General features: G+C 42.4%; 1 protein-coding gene across 1 annotated transcript in view; it reads left to right on the forward strand.

Annotated features, from left to right (window-relative positions):
- Positions 1-15,647, forward strand: part of PTDSS1 (phosphatidylserine synthase 1) — a 77,536-nt gene that overhangs the window by 22,060 nt on the left and 39,829 nt on the right. The window contains exons 3-6 of the mRNA XM_033125875.1: positions 1,532-1,576; positions 4,437-4,561; positions 9,524-9,682; positions 13,462-13,613. Coding sequence (XP_032981766.1) covers positions 1,532-1,576; positions 4,437-4,561; positions 9,524-9,682; positions 13,462-13,613 — 481 coding nt within the window. The remainder of the gene's footprint in view (positions 1-1,531; positions 1,577-4,436; positions 4,562-9,523; positions 9,683-13,461; positions 13,614-15,647) is intronic.

Raw genomic sequence — 15,647 nt, forward strand, 5'->3', positions numbered from 1 at the left:
TAAAGCAGAGTCTCTCAGGAACCTAACCTACCTTCTGAACTCTTACCGTCTAAAACTCAGGAATGAAGAGAATTGGATGATGGGGATACTTGTAACTGATTTTCCTGGTATAAACTTGATTCATCAAAAGAAAGCTGCTAAAATATGGTTCAATGTAGTCTTTGTTAGAAGAGATAGATTTTAGAGTGAGTTTCAGGATAAAAATTACAGTGTAATGTTTGCTTCAGACAGGATTCCAGGTTGTAAGCAACAGAAGCTGACTCTGCTGATTAAAAAGCCTATTTTATAGGATATTGGATGGCTCTAGAAGGAATCATAGAAGGCTAGGAAACTAGGTCCCAGGCAAGCTTCTAAAAACTGCCATGTCACTCAGAACTGGCCTAATGAGGAAACCCCAGTGAGCATAGTCTGTCCCACTGTCACTTCTGCAGCAAATTCTAATGGAACTGCTACTGCCACAATCACCAGTACCGCCTTCACCAGTGTGAGCAGCGCCACCTCCCCCACTACTGTCCCTGCTGGCCAGGGCCTGAGAGAAAAGGAGAGAGGAAAGAAAAGTTGTGCGTATTGACCTTTACTATCGCCAGCTCCTGAGGTCAAGTCTGACATGTGTACAACTGAAGATCTGAGCGCTAGTTATAAAGAAGGCTGGGCAGCAAGCTCTGGCATCTCCCCTGGAGATACGGGATCCATAATGCTGGAAATTCTCCAAGTGTAGGAAGGCTGTCTCAAAAGTGTGGGCAGCCCCAGATAGGTCAGATGCCCATGGCAGTGTTCAACCTTTGCAAGTTGTAACCTTCAGTTGGTGATAAATCAATGTGGCAGACCAAGGCCCAGCTTGCTTGTTTTCTTCCACTTTTTTTTTTAATGAAATAAAAAATAAAATCTATCGGTGTATCACTTACAGTAAAAGTTAATTGTGTGGAATCTGCATCTGTGTAGAGGAACTTGTTTGCCAGGTAAAAGGTATTTTGTTACCACGGTTCATGATCAAAAGCTACTGCACTAGCATGTTCAAGTGCTCAAAGGGTTTGTTTTCAGTCTCACTCCCACCTCACTGATTTTCAAAGCACAGTAGTTCTCTCTGTTTCATTTTCAGAGTCAGAGTCCGCCAGTCCACCCATCTCCCACCACAAGTACACACAATGTCCAGAACCTCTTTCCTCGAGCTCCTGGGTAGCAGGGAGATTTCACTTGTTAAGTACAATATGTGTTACAAACACTTAAAGCTAGCCTGGTAACCTACTACTCACTGTTATAACATTGTTTCCGTGGGAAATAATGGTCTGAGTCTAAAGAAAAAATTTAAAAAACAAACAAAAAACCTATTGTGGAGATTGATGCCTGTTATGACTTTGGCTATGGTTGTTACAATATGGATAAAACATTTCAACCTAGACTTTGACTTCAAAATATCTGTAGAAAAAGAATTTTAACAGTGAAGAACTTTTTATTATTTATGGAGATTGGCAACATATTCTTGTCTCGGTTTGAAATCATTTTGTTCTAACTTATAATGTTCTCTCCATAGGTCCATTTACTCGACCTCATCCAGCCTTATGGCGAATGGTTTTTGGTGAGTTACCCATTAGATTTGAAAATATATTCTACTTTAAAAAATCTTTTTCTGTATATCATCAAAGCAGTTTTATTTGCCACTCTACAGTAAAACTTTATAGCTTTTTACTTCTTGGTGTTCCTAATGTAAATTTTGTGTTAAAATCTTTGCCACAAAATGAAGTACTGGTGATAACAAAAATTCTTATACATGTGAACTGTTTCAACTCCACTTAACCCCTTTCTTATGCTGTTGTCTCTTAATATACACAGGATTTGACATAGGGAATACATAAGGCTTGGTTTTCTTCATGCATCTTCATGTTTCTCTTTGCTAGTGCAAGCTCAAGTGCATCCTATGAGCACGTTGGTCTCGTCAGCACCAGGAGGACTGAAAACCCAGCAATCTCCTCAGTTATGAATGAGAAAAAACTTGGAAAAGGGAGAAGTCTTTAGACAAAGAGCCCTGATTGAATTAAGGTTTAGTGATAAGCATCTAAAATAAATATTGGATGTCTTATTTTCATTTGATTTCTAGTCTAAATAGTCAAATCACCTGAATGGATTTTAAAATAGATCCTCAAAACTGTAGCTATTGGTTTCATCTTGCCTAAATAAGATATCAAATAAATTATTTTAACTTATGAAAATGTAGTCTTACCCAAAAGGACCCTAAAGATGGACATTTTTGCTCAAGATTGCTTGTTTTTCTTTCAATATTCAGAGATCATAAGTAAATTTCTTTGAATTTAGTGGTCAGTCTTCATCATTTGCTCAGCAAGGGTTCACTGAGTACCTCTGTGTGGCAGGCTGCTCTGGCCCTGAGGCTGCACAAGAGGGCCAGACAGCCCAGGAGTGGCACTTGCAGGCTGGAGGGGCTTCAAGGAGGGGAGACAACTATAGCAAACAAACTTAAACAAATCAATGATCAAAAATATCAGCTGTTGCTTAAATGTTAGGACATTTATTAAAACTGTATGAGGTGATAGTGACTGGGTAGCTGCTTTTGCGTGACAGGAGGCTTGAAGGCAGGATGCTTAATCGGAAACTTGCATGCAAAGAAGAAGCTAAGCATGCAAAGATGGGAGGTGCGAGGCAAGGCCAAGAAATTGCTACGAAAATGGTCCCTAGCTAGAAAAAGCTTCATGTGTTCCAGACATGGACCAGTTCCAGACCAGTGTGGCCAGGGCATTGCAGCTCCCCCAGGAATAGTGAGAGAGTGGTCAGAGTTGGGTGTAGATGGAAGCCTATGGGCTTGTGGGCCAGTAAGGATTGTAGATATGAACAGTGGGAAGTCATGGGAGGGTTTTTTGCAGAGAAGTGACATGATTCATTTACAATTTTAAAAAGATAATCCTGGTTGAATCATACTTGCATCGTAATATTGAACTTAATAGTATTGCTGATTGAAGTTAAAAGTTATTTTCAGCTAGTTGACTACATCTGAGTTTTTTCTATTTCAAGTGGTCCATTATAGGTAATGAGCAGTTTTATTTCTTACCTGAGATCTTTTTGGGATTATGGAGCCCTTTGATAATTTGATAACTATAGACTCACACACATACACACACACATGCATGCTCTCACAGACAATTCTGCGTATTATATCTGGGCTTCACAGACATTGAAGCCCAACCATGAACTCCAGTTTAAGATCCTCTGCTCCACAGATACTTTTTTTCTGTCTTAAAGTAATTATTTTGAAAGGATTATAATAAAAAGGTGTAGTGGAGGGCATTTGAGGTGAAAATTTGTAAAAATAGCTGGTACATAAGGACAAACTCGAGGAGGACTACGTACCTACGTGCCTAAAAACGTGCTCCCTGTTCCCTGGGATGCATGACTTTGTGGGCTGTGCTACTCTCAGGCCCCTGTTCCCAGCTCTCCAGGGACCAGGAGCTCCCTGTTGGAAGGCCTGGCATGGCAGCCATTAACAGGGCATTCCATTCCAGCCACGGGTAGTCTCTCCTCTGGAGTGGCTCATTGCAGATTAGCGCTGAGCCAAATTTGGATGGGGTGCTGTGATCCAAGGTCATTTGTATCACAGTATCTACATGTCTTACATTAACATTTTCATTCAGCAGGTTCGACAGTAAGAGAAATGAGAAAGCCACTGGTGGTTGGTTTTTAAACCTTTCTAAAATATATTAACAGGCTTTTGCCTTCTTAAAGTAGATTAACTTTATTTTTAAATGACGTGAGATGATTAGGATACCAATTATGATATGATGTGATAGTAACATAATGTCTGCAAGGGCTAATATCAAGTGTTAAGATGTGGATGAGTGGCCCTGGGCCACCTCTCGCACTTCACCCTGGTCACTACTGAAGTGTCCCCCAGACTAGGCTATCCACACTCAGCCTTGCCGACCTCCATCCACCCTCCACACAGCAACCAGAGTCAGCTTTGTAAAATGTTACCTAGATCATCTTATTTCCCTATTTAAAACCCATCAGGTGCTCCTTGTTTTATCTGACTGTCACTTCAGTGCCACTTTACTGCCTTCCCCTTTCTGCCGTCACCCCAGCCACATGCCAGCTCCCAGACATTTCTCTTTCCAGGGACTTACCTACATACCTTTCTCTGCCTGAATGTTGCATCCGCCCGTCCATCCCCACCCACACACCCTCTGTCTACCCGTCCTTCAAGTCTCAGCTTAAGCATCATTTTCTCATCAACTATCACTGACCCTCTCAATCTGAATTAGGACTGAGTATCAGACTCTCATCCAAGGGAATACAAGATTGTAATGAGGGTTTCAACACGTTGTGTTACAAATCAGTTGTCTGCTTTAGCCATAAGTGATTTGAGTCTAATGTGTTTTGTGCGTCTGACACCTGGATCTTCCTCAATGTGAGGTTGTTTCTGCTTCCCTCAGGACTCAGTGTGCTCTACTTCCTGTTCCTGGTCTTCCTCCTCTTCCTGAACTTCGAGCAGGTGAAATCCCTAATGTACTGGCTAGATCCGAATCTTCGATACGCCACGAGGGAAGCAGATATCATGGTATGTACTTGTCGGTGGTCTCAGAGAAATTGGTGGGCTCTTGGTTGTAGGAGGAAGTTGGTTGTACATTCTAAATTGTTCTTTTGCCATATCTCTTGTGTTGATATATAAAAACCAGGTCTCTGGGCAGGTTGATGAGGTGCGTGATATAGTCAGGGAAATGAAATCCTCACTTGGAGCTAAGGGGGATGGTAGGAAGAGTGGGCATTTCGTCAGATGGCCTTGGGTGTGAATTCTGCCTCTTGTTAGCTGTAGGATTTTGGGCAGCGCACTTGTTAGCCTGCTCTCTTTTTAATAAAGTGAAATAATATTTCTTTTGGGAGTTTACTGTGAATGAAATGAAGTAACATTATCTACGAGGCCCAGCATGCTGGCTTGCACACACCAGGTTTTCAGTGATGGCAGCGGCGGCTGCTTCATCATTGTCACCCTCAGCACCTCTGTTTCCCACTCTGGCCCTTATGCCATGATCCTTCCTACCTGCTTGCATGAAGGGTCAGTTGTAATGATTTAGTCCACTGCACTCATTATTTTTATTAAACCACAGAAAATAACTATTCTTGTCTAAAACTACTGGCTATTTTATACTATAATGCTGTTCCTCCCCCCTTGCCCTCCCCTGCCCCCTGGTAGGCTTTTTTAATGCCTAACATTTGGTACAGTTTGAACAAAAAGCTAGTGATGCTCAGAAAAGGAGAACATGCTTTTGGGCCATAAACAGGCCCTTGTTCAACAAACAAGAAACAATGGGAAGGGACTTAATAAAAGGTCTGAGAAATAATCCTTCCACCGTAGTTGAGATTGGTCAGACTCTTGGAATGGTGTTTCCAGAATTTTTTCTTTAACTTTTATAAAAGACGTGCTATAGCCAAAAATAAAAATGCCAAAAATTACTTTAAAATCTCAGGGAGAAAAGTCTGTTGGGGTTTCTTACTCTAAGGAAGAGGCTGGCGCAGGGTGACTTACAGCTTCTAATGATAACAGTAACAATTATGACGGTTATGGTGAAGACAATAGCAGTGATTGATTGTGGGTTGTCAATTCTGCCAGGTGCTATGCTGGGCTTTATATTGAGTTTGTATAAGCTTCCCACATGCATGTCCGGCATTAATATCCCCATCTCACCCCTGAGGAAAGAAGCTTAAAAAGGATGAGTATTTCACTCAGAGCACAGGCTGGTAGGATCCCTTTGTCTCTGAAACCCGTACTTTCCCTTTGGACTGATCTTCAAGTATATAGTTCATGTATATAGTTATAATCCTAAGTGCTTTGGCGTTCACACAAGTCTATGAAATAGAGATTAGGAGAAGGATACCTCAGATAAGATATTTTCCCTCACAATTTTCTTGGGCTTTTGAACAAAGTAAACTGACTTGTATGTGGATTTCCAGGTGAGTCTCTGTTGATCCCATTCTCACAGCAAGGTGGGGAGGTTAAATCTAATAATGCTTTTGACATGTAGCTTCCTTAGGAATTTGACACCACAGGGACATCCTATTGTCACAATGACAGCCCCAAAAGACCTGAAACTGGCTTTTGAAATCTAGTTTTCAAGTATTGGCAAATTCTTTCTTGCTAAAAAATCAAAGCATGAGGCTGTTTTCAGCTTTTAGGCTTCCAGCTGGTGCTAGAAAACCTCAGTCTTTATCTCTAATATCTAATCACTTTCTACTACTTTAAAGTAATCTCTCACAGTTCTAAGGACTGTGATGGCTCTAGAGAAACACCTTCCCTTTGATAGAGTTGTGGTAAGGAGAAATATCTTCATGCAAGACAGAGAGTCTGTAGTTCCCTGGTTTCCAGGATCATCTACTCTGCTCACTTCTTTAGTGCTGCTACCTACTGCTAATCTTGATAGGTAGGCTCAAGTCCTTGCCTGGTACCGCACGTTGAAATTCAGACTCCCTTTTCCCTTACAATTACATTATAAAATAGGATTTCGGGGGTCATTGAAACCTTATTAGAGGCAGTTTGGGTGTGTGTCTGTATAATTGTCTGGAAAGTTTCCTACTTTTCTAAATATTAATCCTACTCAAAAATATGTGTTCTAAGCTTCAAATAAGCTTTCAAAGCACATCTCATTTGTAAACTGGGTTGTCTGAAGCAGCAGTCTTCTATTTAGTAAATAAGCTTTTCCTGTATGGTAGACACCATGCTGGTGGTAGTGGGAAAAAGTGTAGGAACGTTCCGTCCTCTTGAAGCTTAGAGCCTACAAGAAGCAAATGGAGCAAATATTAATAATTGTTGGCTCCTTTTCTTACACTCAAGATAACTTCAACACTTTCAAAAAATTTTATCAACACATTACCTAATCGTATTTCATTATTACCCCTCACATCTTGGATTATTTTGAAACAGTTCTCAGATATTATATCTAAGATATAGGGACTTTTTTTTTCTTCAATATAACTGCAGTGCCATTTTCAGTTGCTTATCGGTTAACAGTATGCAGTCAGTGTTCACATTTCCCCAATCACCTCATAAAGGTTTTTCACAGTTGATTTGTTCAAAATAGGATCCAGACAAGGTCCACACATTGCATTAGCTACAGCTCTGAAATCTCTTTTTATCTATAGTCCCTCATCACCTCTTTTTACCTTGAAGTTCATTTGTCAAAGAAACCATATTGTTTATTCTATAGAGTTTCTCACATCTGGATTTTGCAACTTACATTTGCAGGGTATCATCTAACATATTTCCGTGTCCCCATATTTCCTGTAAACTGGATGTTAGATGTAGAAGCTGATTCCAGATTCCAGTTCAGTTCTATGTTCTATGGTGGGACTACTTCATAGGTTGTGCTGTGTGTCACACTAGGAGGCACATGCTGTCTGGTTGTCTCTCTTTTCATGACATTAATATTGATCATTGGGGGTTAGGAAGTCAACATTAATTTTAAGATGTGCCATCAATTATAGGTATGGCTTTTGGGAGGGGGAAAAAAGAAACCTTATATTAAATGCACCAAACATTGTAATATATTGGAATTTTCATCCCAATTCTTTAACTGTTCCAGTGTGTAAAGAATGTGTCATAGAACCAAGAAAGCATGATGTGTGCAGTACAATAAAGGGAAAGAAATGGGTGCTGTTAGAACTTACAAAAGGGACCTAATCTAGTCTGGGAAGTCAGGGTAGGCTTCCATGAAGATCTGATGTTTAAGCTGATAACTGAAAAGTGAATGGGAGTTGGCCAAGCAAAGTGAGGGTAGAGGGTTGGGGCCCTTATTCAGGAAGGGAGTATAGCCAGTGAGGAGGCCCTTATTCGGGGGAACTGAGATCAGTCAAGAGCTAAAAGAGAGTAGAAATCAAGAAGCAGAGGAGGGCGGTTCCTGAGGCTGGCGAGATTCAGAGAAGGAGTTTGGATGTTATTCTGAATGTAATTAAAGGCCGTAAAAGGCCATGGAAAGTTGGTATTTAGGACGTCAATTAATAATAGCCCCATCTCCAGTGGAGTTTGGAAACAGAAAAAGTGCAGCATACTGGCTTGATTTCTTCCTGGAAAAAGCACAGTGGAGCAGATAGCTTTAGACTTGGGCCATGTGGCCTTGCTAATACAATCGCCTTTCCACCTGAATTAGTAAGGCTTCTCCTCCCCATCCTACTGGACAACCACAAGCTTTTCCCCAAAAGGAGGGAGCAGACAAGAACTCTCTGTGGCATGTGTAGGCAAATAATGTCCAAAGACTTTGGAGTTCATATGTTCTTCTTCCACGGTTACCAACCTTGGAAATGACAGAGTGAGTGAGAGAGTGGGGGCAGGAGGCCTAGAGCGTGTAGTATGGAGATCCTGCTACACTGAGAAGGATGCCTTACCCAGCCCCCGGCCCCCACAAACACACACACACACACACACACACACACACACACACACACACACTCAAAATGATCTGATTCATCATCTGAGAAATCATTTTGTTCATAGAGAATCAATTACAGGAAGCAAAAGTGAATACAGAGACCAATTAAAAATCTCTATAGTCTTATGATGGAGGTGGGTACTCAGGTACTTATTAGAACATCATCTGTACTTTTTTGAATACCTGAAACATTTCATAATTTTCAAAGCTATTGTGGACATCTAAGCAAGGAATAATAGTGTTGGTGAGATGGAGAAAAGAAATGCTTGGGGAGGTAAACTGAATAGGACTTGGTATTGGGCTAAGTGTTGGGCAACGGGGGTGAGGATGGAGCCATGGAGATCAGCCCTCAGACCAGTTGGGAGGTAGGCAGAGTTTTCCTTTACCTCCATTAAATAATGTTGATTTTAAATTGCTTAAGGATATATTAAAAACAAAAAGATATTAGAAATGGAACCAAAATTCCTAAAAGTTGTGTAATTTTTTAATATTTGAATTATGTAATGTTTGATACATTTTGGAGTTGGGGTCATTCTGTTTTTTCTAGTTTCTGAATTTGACTGCTTCAGCTTTTTTTCGTATAAGCATTTAAGGCTTTACACTTCCCTCTAAGTTCTGTTTAACTGCATCCCATCATTTTTGATAATACGGTATTTTCATTATCATTTAATACCGAATATATTTGAAGTTTCTGTTATGTTGTCTTCCTTAATCCATGATATTTAGAGATGTGTTTTTAAATTTCCTAACTTGTTGGGATTCCACTTATTCCTTTTTTACTGGCATTTTATTATGTTTTTGTTACTGGCCTTAGCATAGTTACCTTATGGTCAGGTGACATAGCTTCTTTAGGATGTGTTAAGCCTTTGTAAAATTATTTTGTTTCTCATTTTAACCCAGCTTTTGCAATTCAGAGCAAAACAGTTCTAATTTATAAGTTCTAACACTTGTCCATTTTTCCTCAAGAATCTTCAGTTATTAAATTTTTTTTATTGGGCAGGACGACATATGTTAGTTGTCAAAGTTCCCATTTATTATCAGAATCCTGGAAGGAAGTTGATTTTTAGAGTATCATTAATTATTTTCCTTTTTACTTTAAACAGGAGTATGCTGTGAACTGCCATGTTATCACCTGGGAGAGGATTATCAGTCATTTTGATATATTTGCATTTGGACATTTCTGGGGCTGGGCCATGAAGGCCTTGTTGATCCGTAGTTATGGTCTCTGCTGGACCATCAGTATTACGTGGGAGCTAACTGAGGTAAGGAGGGATGTGCCATTATCTAGACCCTGTAGTGTGGATAGTCTATATGTAGGAAGAAGAAAGTCTGTTAGTTAACAGTCAGGCAGTCCATTCTCCAGCCCCTGTGGTACGAAACTGTATTTAAACCACCCCTTAGGAATATTTTATAGCTTTCTGAGAAAAAAAGTAACTCCTTGTTAAAGTCTGCTTCTATCTCACAAATCTTAAAGAGAAACAAGTGAAGTAAAGCTAAAGAATGAAGTTGAAATCACAAGTGAGACAAATAAAGGGTACGTAAATGAGATCTGCTTAGAAGTAAATAGTAGTTTACCCACTAACTGGTTTCCAGTTTGAGATAAATAGGATTATGGTGTTTAGGAATTATAGAGGCACCCATGATACTTTGTAACTGAAAAATGGATTCCCAATATAGCTCTAATATCTCAGTAATTGAAAGTATTCTCATTTATTGAATGAAAGAGATATATTCTTGAAAAACTATTAGCAAAATGAAATTTGGGGAACTAATTCATTTATTGTTGAGTTATTCTTATTCATTCCCAAGGAACAAAATTTGGCTATGTGCACAGTATATTTCTCAGTACCAGTCATTATCCTGACCCTAACTTAGAGAAGCATGCCACTTAGATACAGCTTTTATTAATGTGCCTCTCATGGCCCTAGAGTCTAGAATTATAAGTTCAGGATGTCAGCAGGTTTGGTTCCCTTTGAGAGCTGTGAGGGAGAATCTACACCAGTCTTCTCTCTTAGCTTCTCATGGTTTGCTGGCCATCTTTGGTGTTTCTTGGCTTATGGCTCATCACCCAATCTGTGCTTTCCTCTTCACATGGCATTCTCCCTGTGTGCATTCACATGGCGTTCCATTTATAATGCCACCAGTCATATTGGATTAGGGGCCCACCCTATTCCAGTGTGACCTCCTAACTAATTACATGTGCAATGACTCTGTTTCCAAATGAGGTCATATTATGAGGAACTGGACGTTAGGACTTCAACATACAGATTTTGAGGTGACACAATTCAATCCATAACAGTGCCCATCATTGTACATACATCATCCTAAATCCTCACCATAAACCAGAAAAGCCAGTGTATATGCCCCATGTACACCTGAGGGAACCAGAGCTCAGAGGCTTGCTTCATGAGGTGAGCCACGATTGGATTCCGGATGTGTAGCCCATGTTCATCCTCTGTGACTTCCAGGCACCTTCATAACCTGGCCGCAGTGTGACCTAGTGCAAAGCACTTGGCCTTTCACAGCTTCCTCTTCCTCTTCCCTCACACTACAGTCTAGGCCTTCTGCACCTTCCTTTGCCTGCTCCTCAGTGTCTTGTCATCCCAAGTCCTATAGATTCTCTTTTCTGAACACCTTCCAGTCCATTTAAGTCTTTCCACACCTTTGCTTCTACTATATTGAATCCACTCTTGTCTCTTGTCTGAATTACTTGTCTCCTCCCTTCATATTATCTTTTGACAAAGTGACCCTTTTCAGACCTCAACCCAGTCGTGTTCTTGTCCTTCTAATAACGCTTTAGTGTTTTTCCATTACTCTTAAGACAAAATCCAAACTTGTTTTTTGGATTGTTACCCAGCCTACAAGGCTTGATGTTAATTGGCCCCGGCCCACCTCCCCATCCTCCTCGAGACCCCTCTCCATCGTGCTCTCTGTGTTCTTGCCATCTTTGCTTTCTTTGTTTCAAAGACTGTGTACTTTCCTCCCAGAGAGCCCTCCTCCAAGCTGTTACCTCTCTTCCCTATTCCCTCCACTAGCTATGCTCCGTGTTGGTATACCAGAAATAGAGCTCCTGGACCTTCTCCTTTGAAATGCTCAGCACATTTTAGATCAGGGGTGTCCAAACTTTTTTCAACGTTTTTTACCAAGGGCCATATGTGGTAAAATACAACACAGCTGGGCCACTCACTCGAGGTGAAGTACATATTGCCTCACCTGGTTTATTTAAGTAAACTAAATATATTTTTGGAATTTGCTGCGGGCCAATTAAAAATGGATTGCAGGCCGCAGTTGGCCCGCGGGCTGCAGTTTGGACACCTCTGTTTTAGATACTTGAGAAGTGCCTCTTTTCTGCTAAACATTATGCCTTGAGAGGGCAGGGCCCATATCTGCATAGTCCCAGATGCTCTGCCTATAGCATGGCAGATAATTCCCAAATCCCTCGTGAAGGAATGAATGCTACTACTACCTCCAGATCCTCCTACTCAGGTCTCTTACGGACCCATCTCATCCTTAGAATCTGGTACTTTCCAGGAAAGCCTCTTAGGTGGAAGTATGTCCACCACAGCCCATTCCCCTGCATAGCTGCATTTCAGCAAATATGTGTCATCAACTCTTGCTGAAGTTTCTTTCTTCCCTAAGGGCAAGAGTTAATGCTCCATCTCATAGCTGGGAACTTGAGACTGTATCTCATGGGAAGTGACTGGCCCACCTGGGGTCAGAACGCAGCTGCAAACCATCACATGCAGTAGCTGTTTTGCATCTTTTGGTCAGCAGGCATGTTAAGAAGGCAAACTCCTCATATTTGTAATGTTTTACAGTCTACCAAATCCTTTCATGAATAGTTTTATGTTGTAGTGTTCATTATATTACTTCAGCCATTTGTAATTACGGGTTGCCTCTTTCTAGAGAACTCCCAGGCGATGTCTCTGTAATTGCAGACCTTAAAATGAGCCTTCACACAACAGAGCATTCTGCTCTGTACATAGCTGTTAGGCCCTTTGTTTTGAACAAAAGGATTTCCATAATAGACTTCGGTGCCACCTTTGATCTTACTGTTCCCCTTTCTGGAATGTCTTCATCTCTGTCTCTCGAAACCACTCATTTCTGTCCTCAATGATCCCACTCCAATATGTCTTCCTTCCAGAAGCCTTTTCCAATTGCCATCTGTCAGAATGAATCTGTCTTGTCCCCACTGTGTTCCATTTATGTCACCATTGTAATACTTGCCACAGCCTACCTTATTTGGTGGTTCTGGATAACGATCTGACTCTTGCCCTTGAGATCAAGAATCTTGACTTCCTTTTTGTCTCACCACCTAGCACATCACAGGAGCTTAATAAAAGATTATTATTATTGTGAATTGGTTAGTGTGAGATTTGCTATTAAGCTATCAGTTTCCTACATCATGTCATCAAGACCTAACCTTTCTACTTTTATAGCTTACTCACTGTTTTACCCAAATATCTTTGGAATATTTCTATAATGCACAGCTTGAATATAAAGCTGATAACTTTGAGTATTATGCTTATGCTTTGTTGGTAGGTATGAAAACTTTTCTCCTTTTCCCTTCCTTGGTCCTTGTCATGTTGTCATTAGCCAATGTAATTCATCAGTAGAATTTTTTAAAGAGGGACCTTCATTTCTTTAAAGCCCTATGTCAGAAGAAGAGCTGTTTGAAAGAAGTTGAAGAAGTACTGTTTGCAAACCATCCACAATATGAAAAACAAGAACCAGAATACAGACCATGCTTTTTTTTTTTTAATACATTAGTAAAACCTAGTATGTCAACAACTTTTCCTAAAACAATATACAGAGGGTGTCCAAAAAAATGTATACACATTTTAAGAAAGGAAAAAACTATTAAACTTGTGATACTCAATATATATCGATAACAAAAGATGAATACAAGCCATGTATATACATTTTTTTGGTATTATTAAAAGGTATTTTAATACCTTTTGGTATTATTAAAAGGAAATTTATCTTTTCATGTGGTATCCCAATTTTTCTTTTTACAACCATAATCTGTTGTGTTTCTCAGCTTTTCTTCATGCATCTTCTGCCCAATTTTGCTGAGTGCTGGTGGGATCAGGTCATTCTGGACATCCTGTTGTGCAACGGTGGCGGCATCTGGTTGGGCATGGTCGTTTGCCGGTTTTTAGAGATGAGGACTTACCACTGGGCAAGCTTCAAGTGAGTCGTCTTCTTTCTGGACATCAGTCACAGTTTTTCACACTGTATATATAACTACTCTAGTAGCATGCAACGTTAGTATGGTCTTCGATGATAAAGAATAAATTATGCGTTAGTAATTGAAACTCATAAATGATTATAAACCTAATTTCAGGCATTCATTCAGAAAATGCTAAATCATTACTATTTTCTCAAATCCATCCCCTCCTTTTTATTCTTATGCCTCACCTGCATTCAGGATTAATTAGTCCCCTGTCCCCAGATAATCCCTCAAAGCCTCACACCATTGCTTGAGTGATCTTTTTAAGAATGTCCGATTCTTAGTGACGTCATAGGAATGGCGGCAGCAGGGCGCACTTTCTGAGTTCTCCTCCGGATCTTGTTGCAAACGGGAACTATAACCCATCGAGGGAATTTTCGCTCACCACACAATATAGTGGAGAGATTCGTGGATTGCTTGAAGCTAAGAAATTCTTGGGGGTAAGCTAACTGGACGGAGCAAGGAGAGGAGGAGGAGAAGCGGCGTGGGAGCGCCCGGCCGGCAGCGGCGGGAGAGCCCAGCCCCCAGCGGAGCCTCAGCTGGCGGGGGCGAAAACCGAAAACCACGGAGCTGGGCAAGCACGGGATCCCAGGCGGAGCGGAGAGCGCAGAGACCGGGGGTAGGCCCTTTCCCTGCTCCCACGGCTGATTTCTCCCGCCGGGAAGGCGGCGCGCCCTGCGGCGGTCGGGGGGTGCAGTCTCCATACCTGGGCCCCTCCCCCCCGCCCTGCTCTCCCAATCCTACCCCGCCCTTCCAGAGACTGGGACTGGATACCGCGGTGCAGCCCCGCTGTGCCGGGCGCGCACAGGAGCCCAGGCGGAGCGGAGAGCGCAGAGACCGGGAGGCGGGCTCTTTCCCTGCGTCCCGCGGCTGATTTCTCCCGCCGGGAAGGCGGCGCACCCTGCGGCGGACGGGGGGCGCAGTCTCCATACCTAGGCCCCTCCCCCCCGCCCTGCTCTCCCAATCCTACCCCGCCCTTCCAGAGACTTAAACCGGCCCCTGAACCGAGAAGTGGTATCTAAGCCTCACGCTTTGGGAAGCCTGACGGGCAGCCCTGACCCAGGCAGATTGGGCAGTGTGCGTGATTTTGGCTGCGCTAGGAGAGAAGAGACGCCTCCACCCCCAGCCACCACCTTTTCTGGCCTGCGGGAAGAGGGCGACGCACGGCTGGGCTGGGAGAGTGAAGACCCCTCCATCTCCAGCCCCCACCCTTCCTGGCTTGCCTAGGGTGGGGTGGGTGCAGCGGCCGAGACACACCCGGAGATCAGCAGTGAGGCAGGCACAGCTCTGGGCTTTCAGCAGATCAGAAATCTCCTGCCCGCACTCACACACACACACTGAAGAGGTGCCTTAAGACTCAAGAGTTTTGGTCACGTATCTGGTGGTGCCATTCTCAGTGTGCATTTGTGCAGGCAAGGGCAGAAACTGCACTGATATTGTAAAAACTATCATCCAGACCCCTCAGGCCCACGCTTTTAAGTCTGCAGTCCCAAAGTCTCTCTGGGCACCAGGTGACCGGCTCTGCCTGCGCAATAAGCAGGGGGCTCCTTGGTACAGCAGAGAACAACCTGGACATTGCTTGGTGGGCTTAGGCCGAGACTGTCGCTGCTTTTTGTATTGCTTTGTTTTGTCTTGTTTTGCTTTGTCTTTATATCTTTGATATCTTTGCCTCTGTCGAGTGGGGTTATCAGGTGGTTTTGCATGTGAACGTATTTGATATTTTTCTTTGTTGTTGTTGTTGTTGTTGTGCTTGGTGATTTGCTTTGTTCTGAAACTGCCCTGCCGGGGCCCAGCTTGTGAGGCACGGTCAGCAGATCAGAAATCTCCCGCCCGCACCCATACACACACACTGAAGGAGTGCCCTAGGACTCACGAGCTCTGGACAAAGGACTGGTGGTGCTCCTCTCGGTGTGCATACGTGCGGACAAGGGCAGAAGCTGCACTGACTTTGTGGAGACTATCATCCAGACCCCTCAGGCCCACGCTTTTAAGTC

The sequence above is a fragment of the Rhinolophus ferrumequinum genome, chromosome 14, assembly GCF_004115265.2.
Source record: "Rhinolophus ferrumequinum isolate MPI-CBG mRhiFer1 chromosome 14, mRhiFer1_v1.p, whole genome shotgun sequence".
Classification (NCBI taxonomy): domain Eukaryota; kingdom Metazoa; phylum Chordata; class Mammalia; order Chiroptera; family Rhinolophidae; genus Rhinolophus; species Rhinolophus ferrumequinum.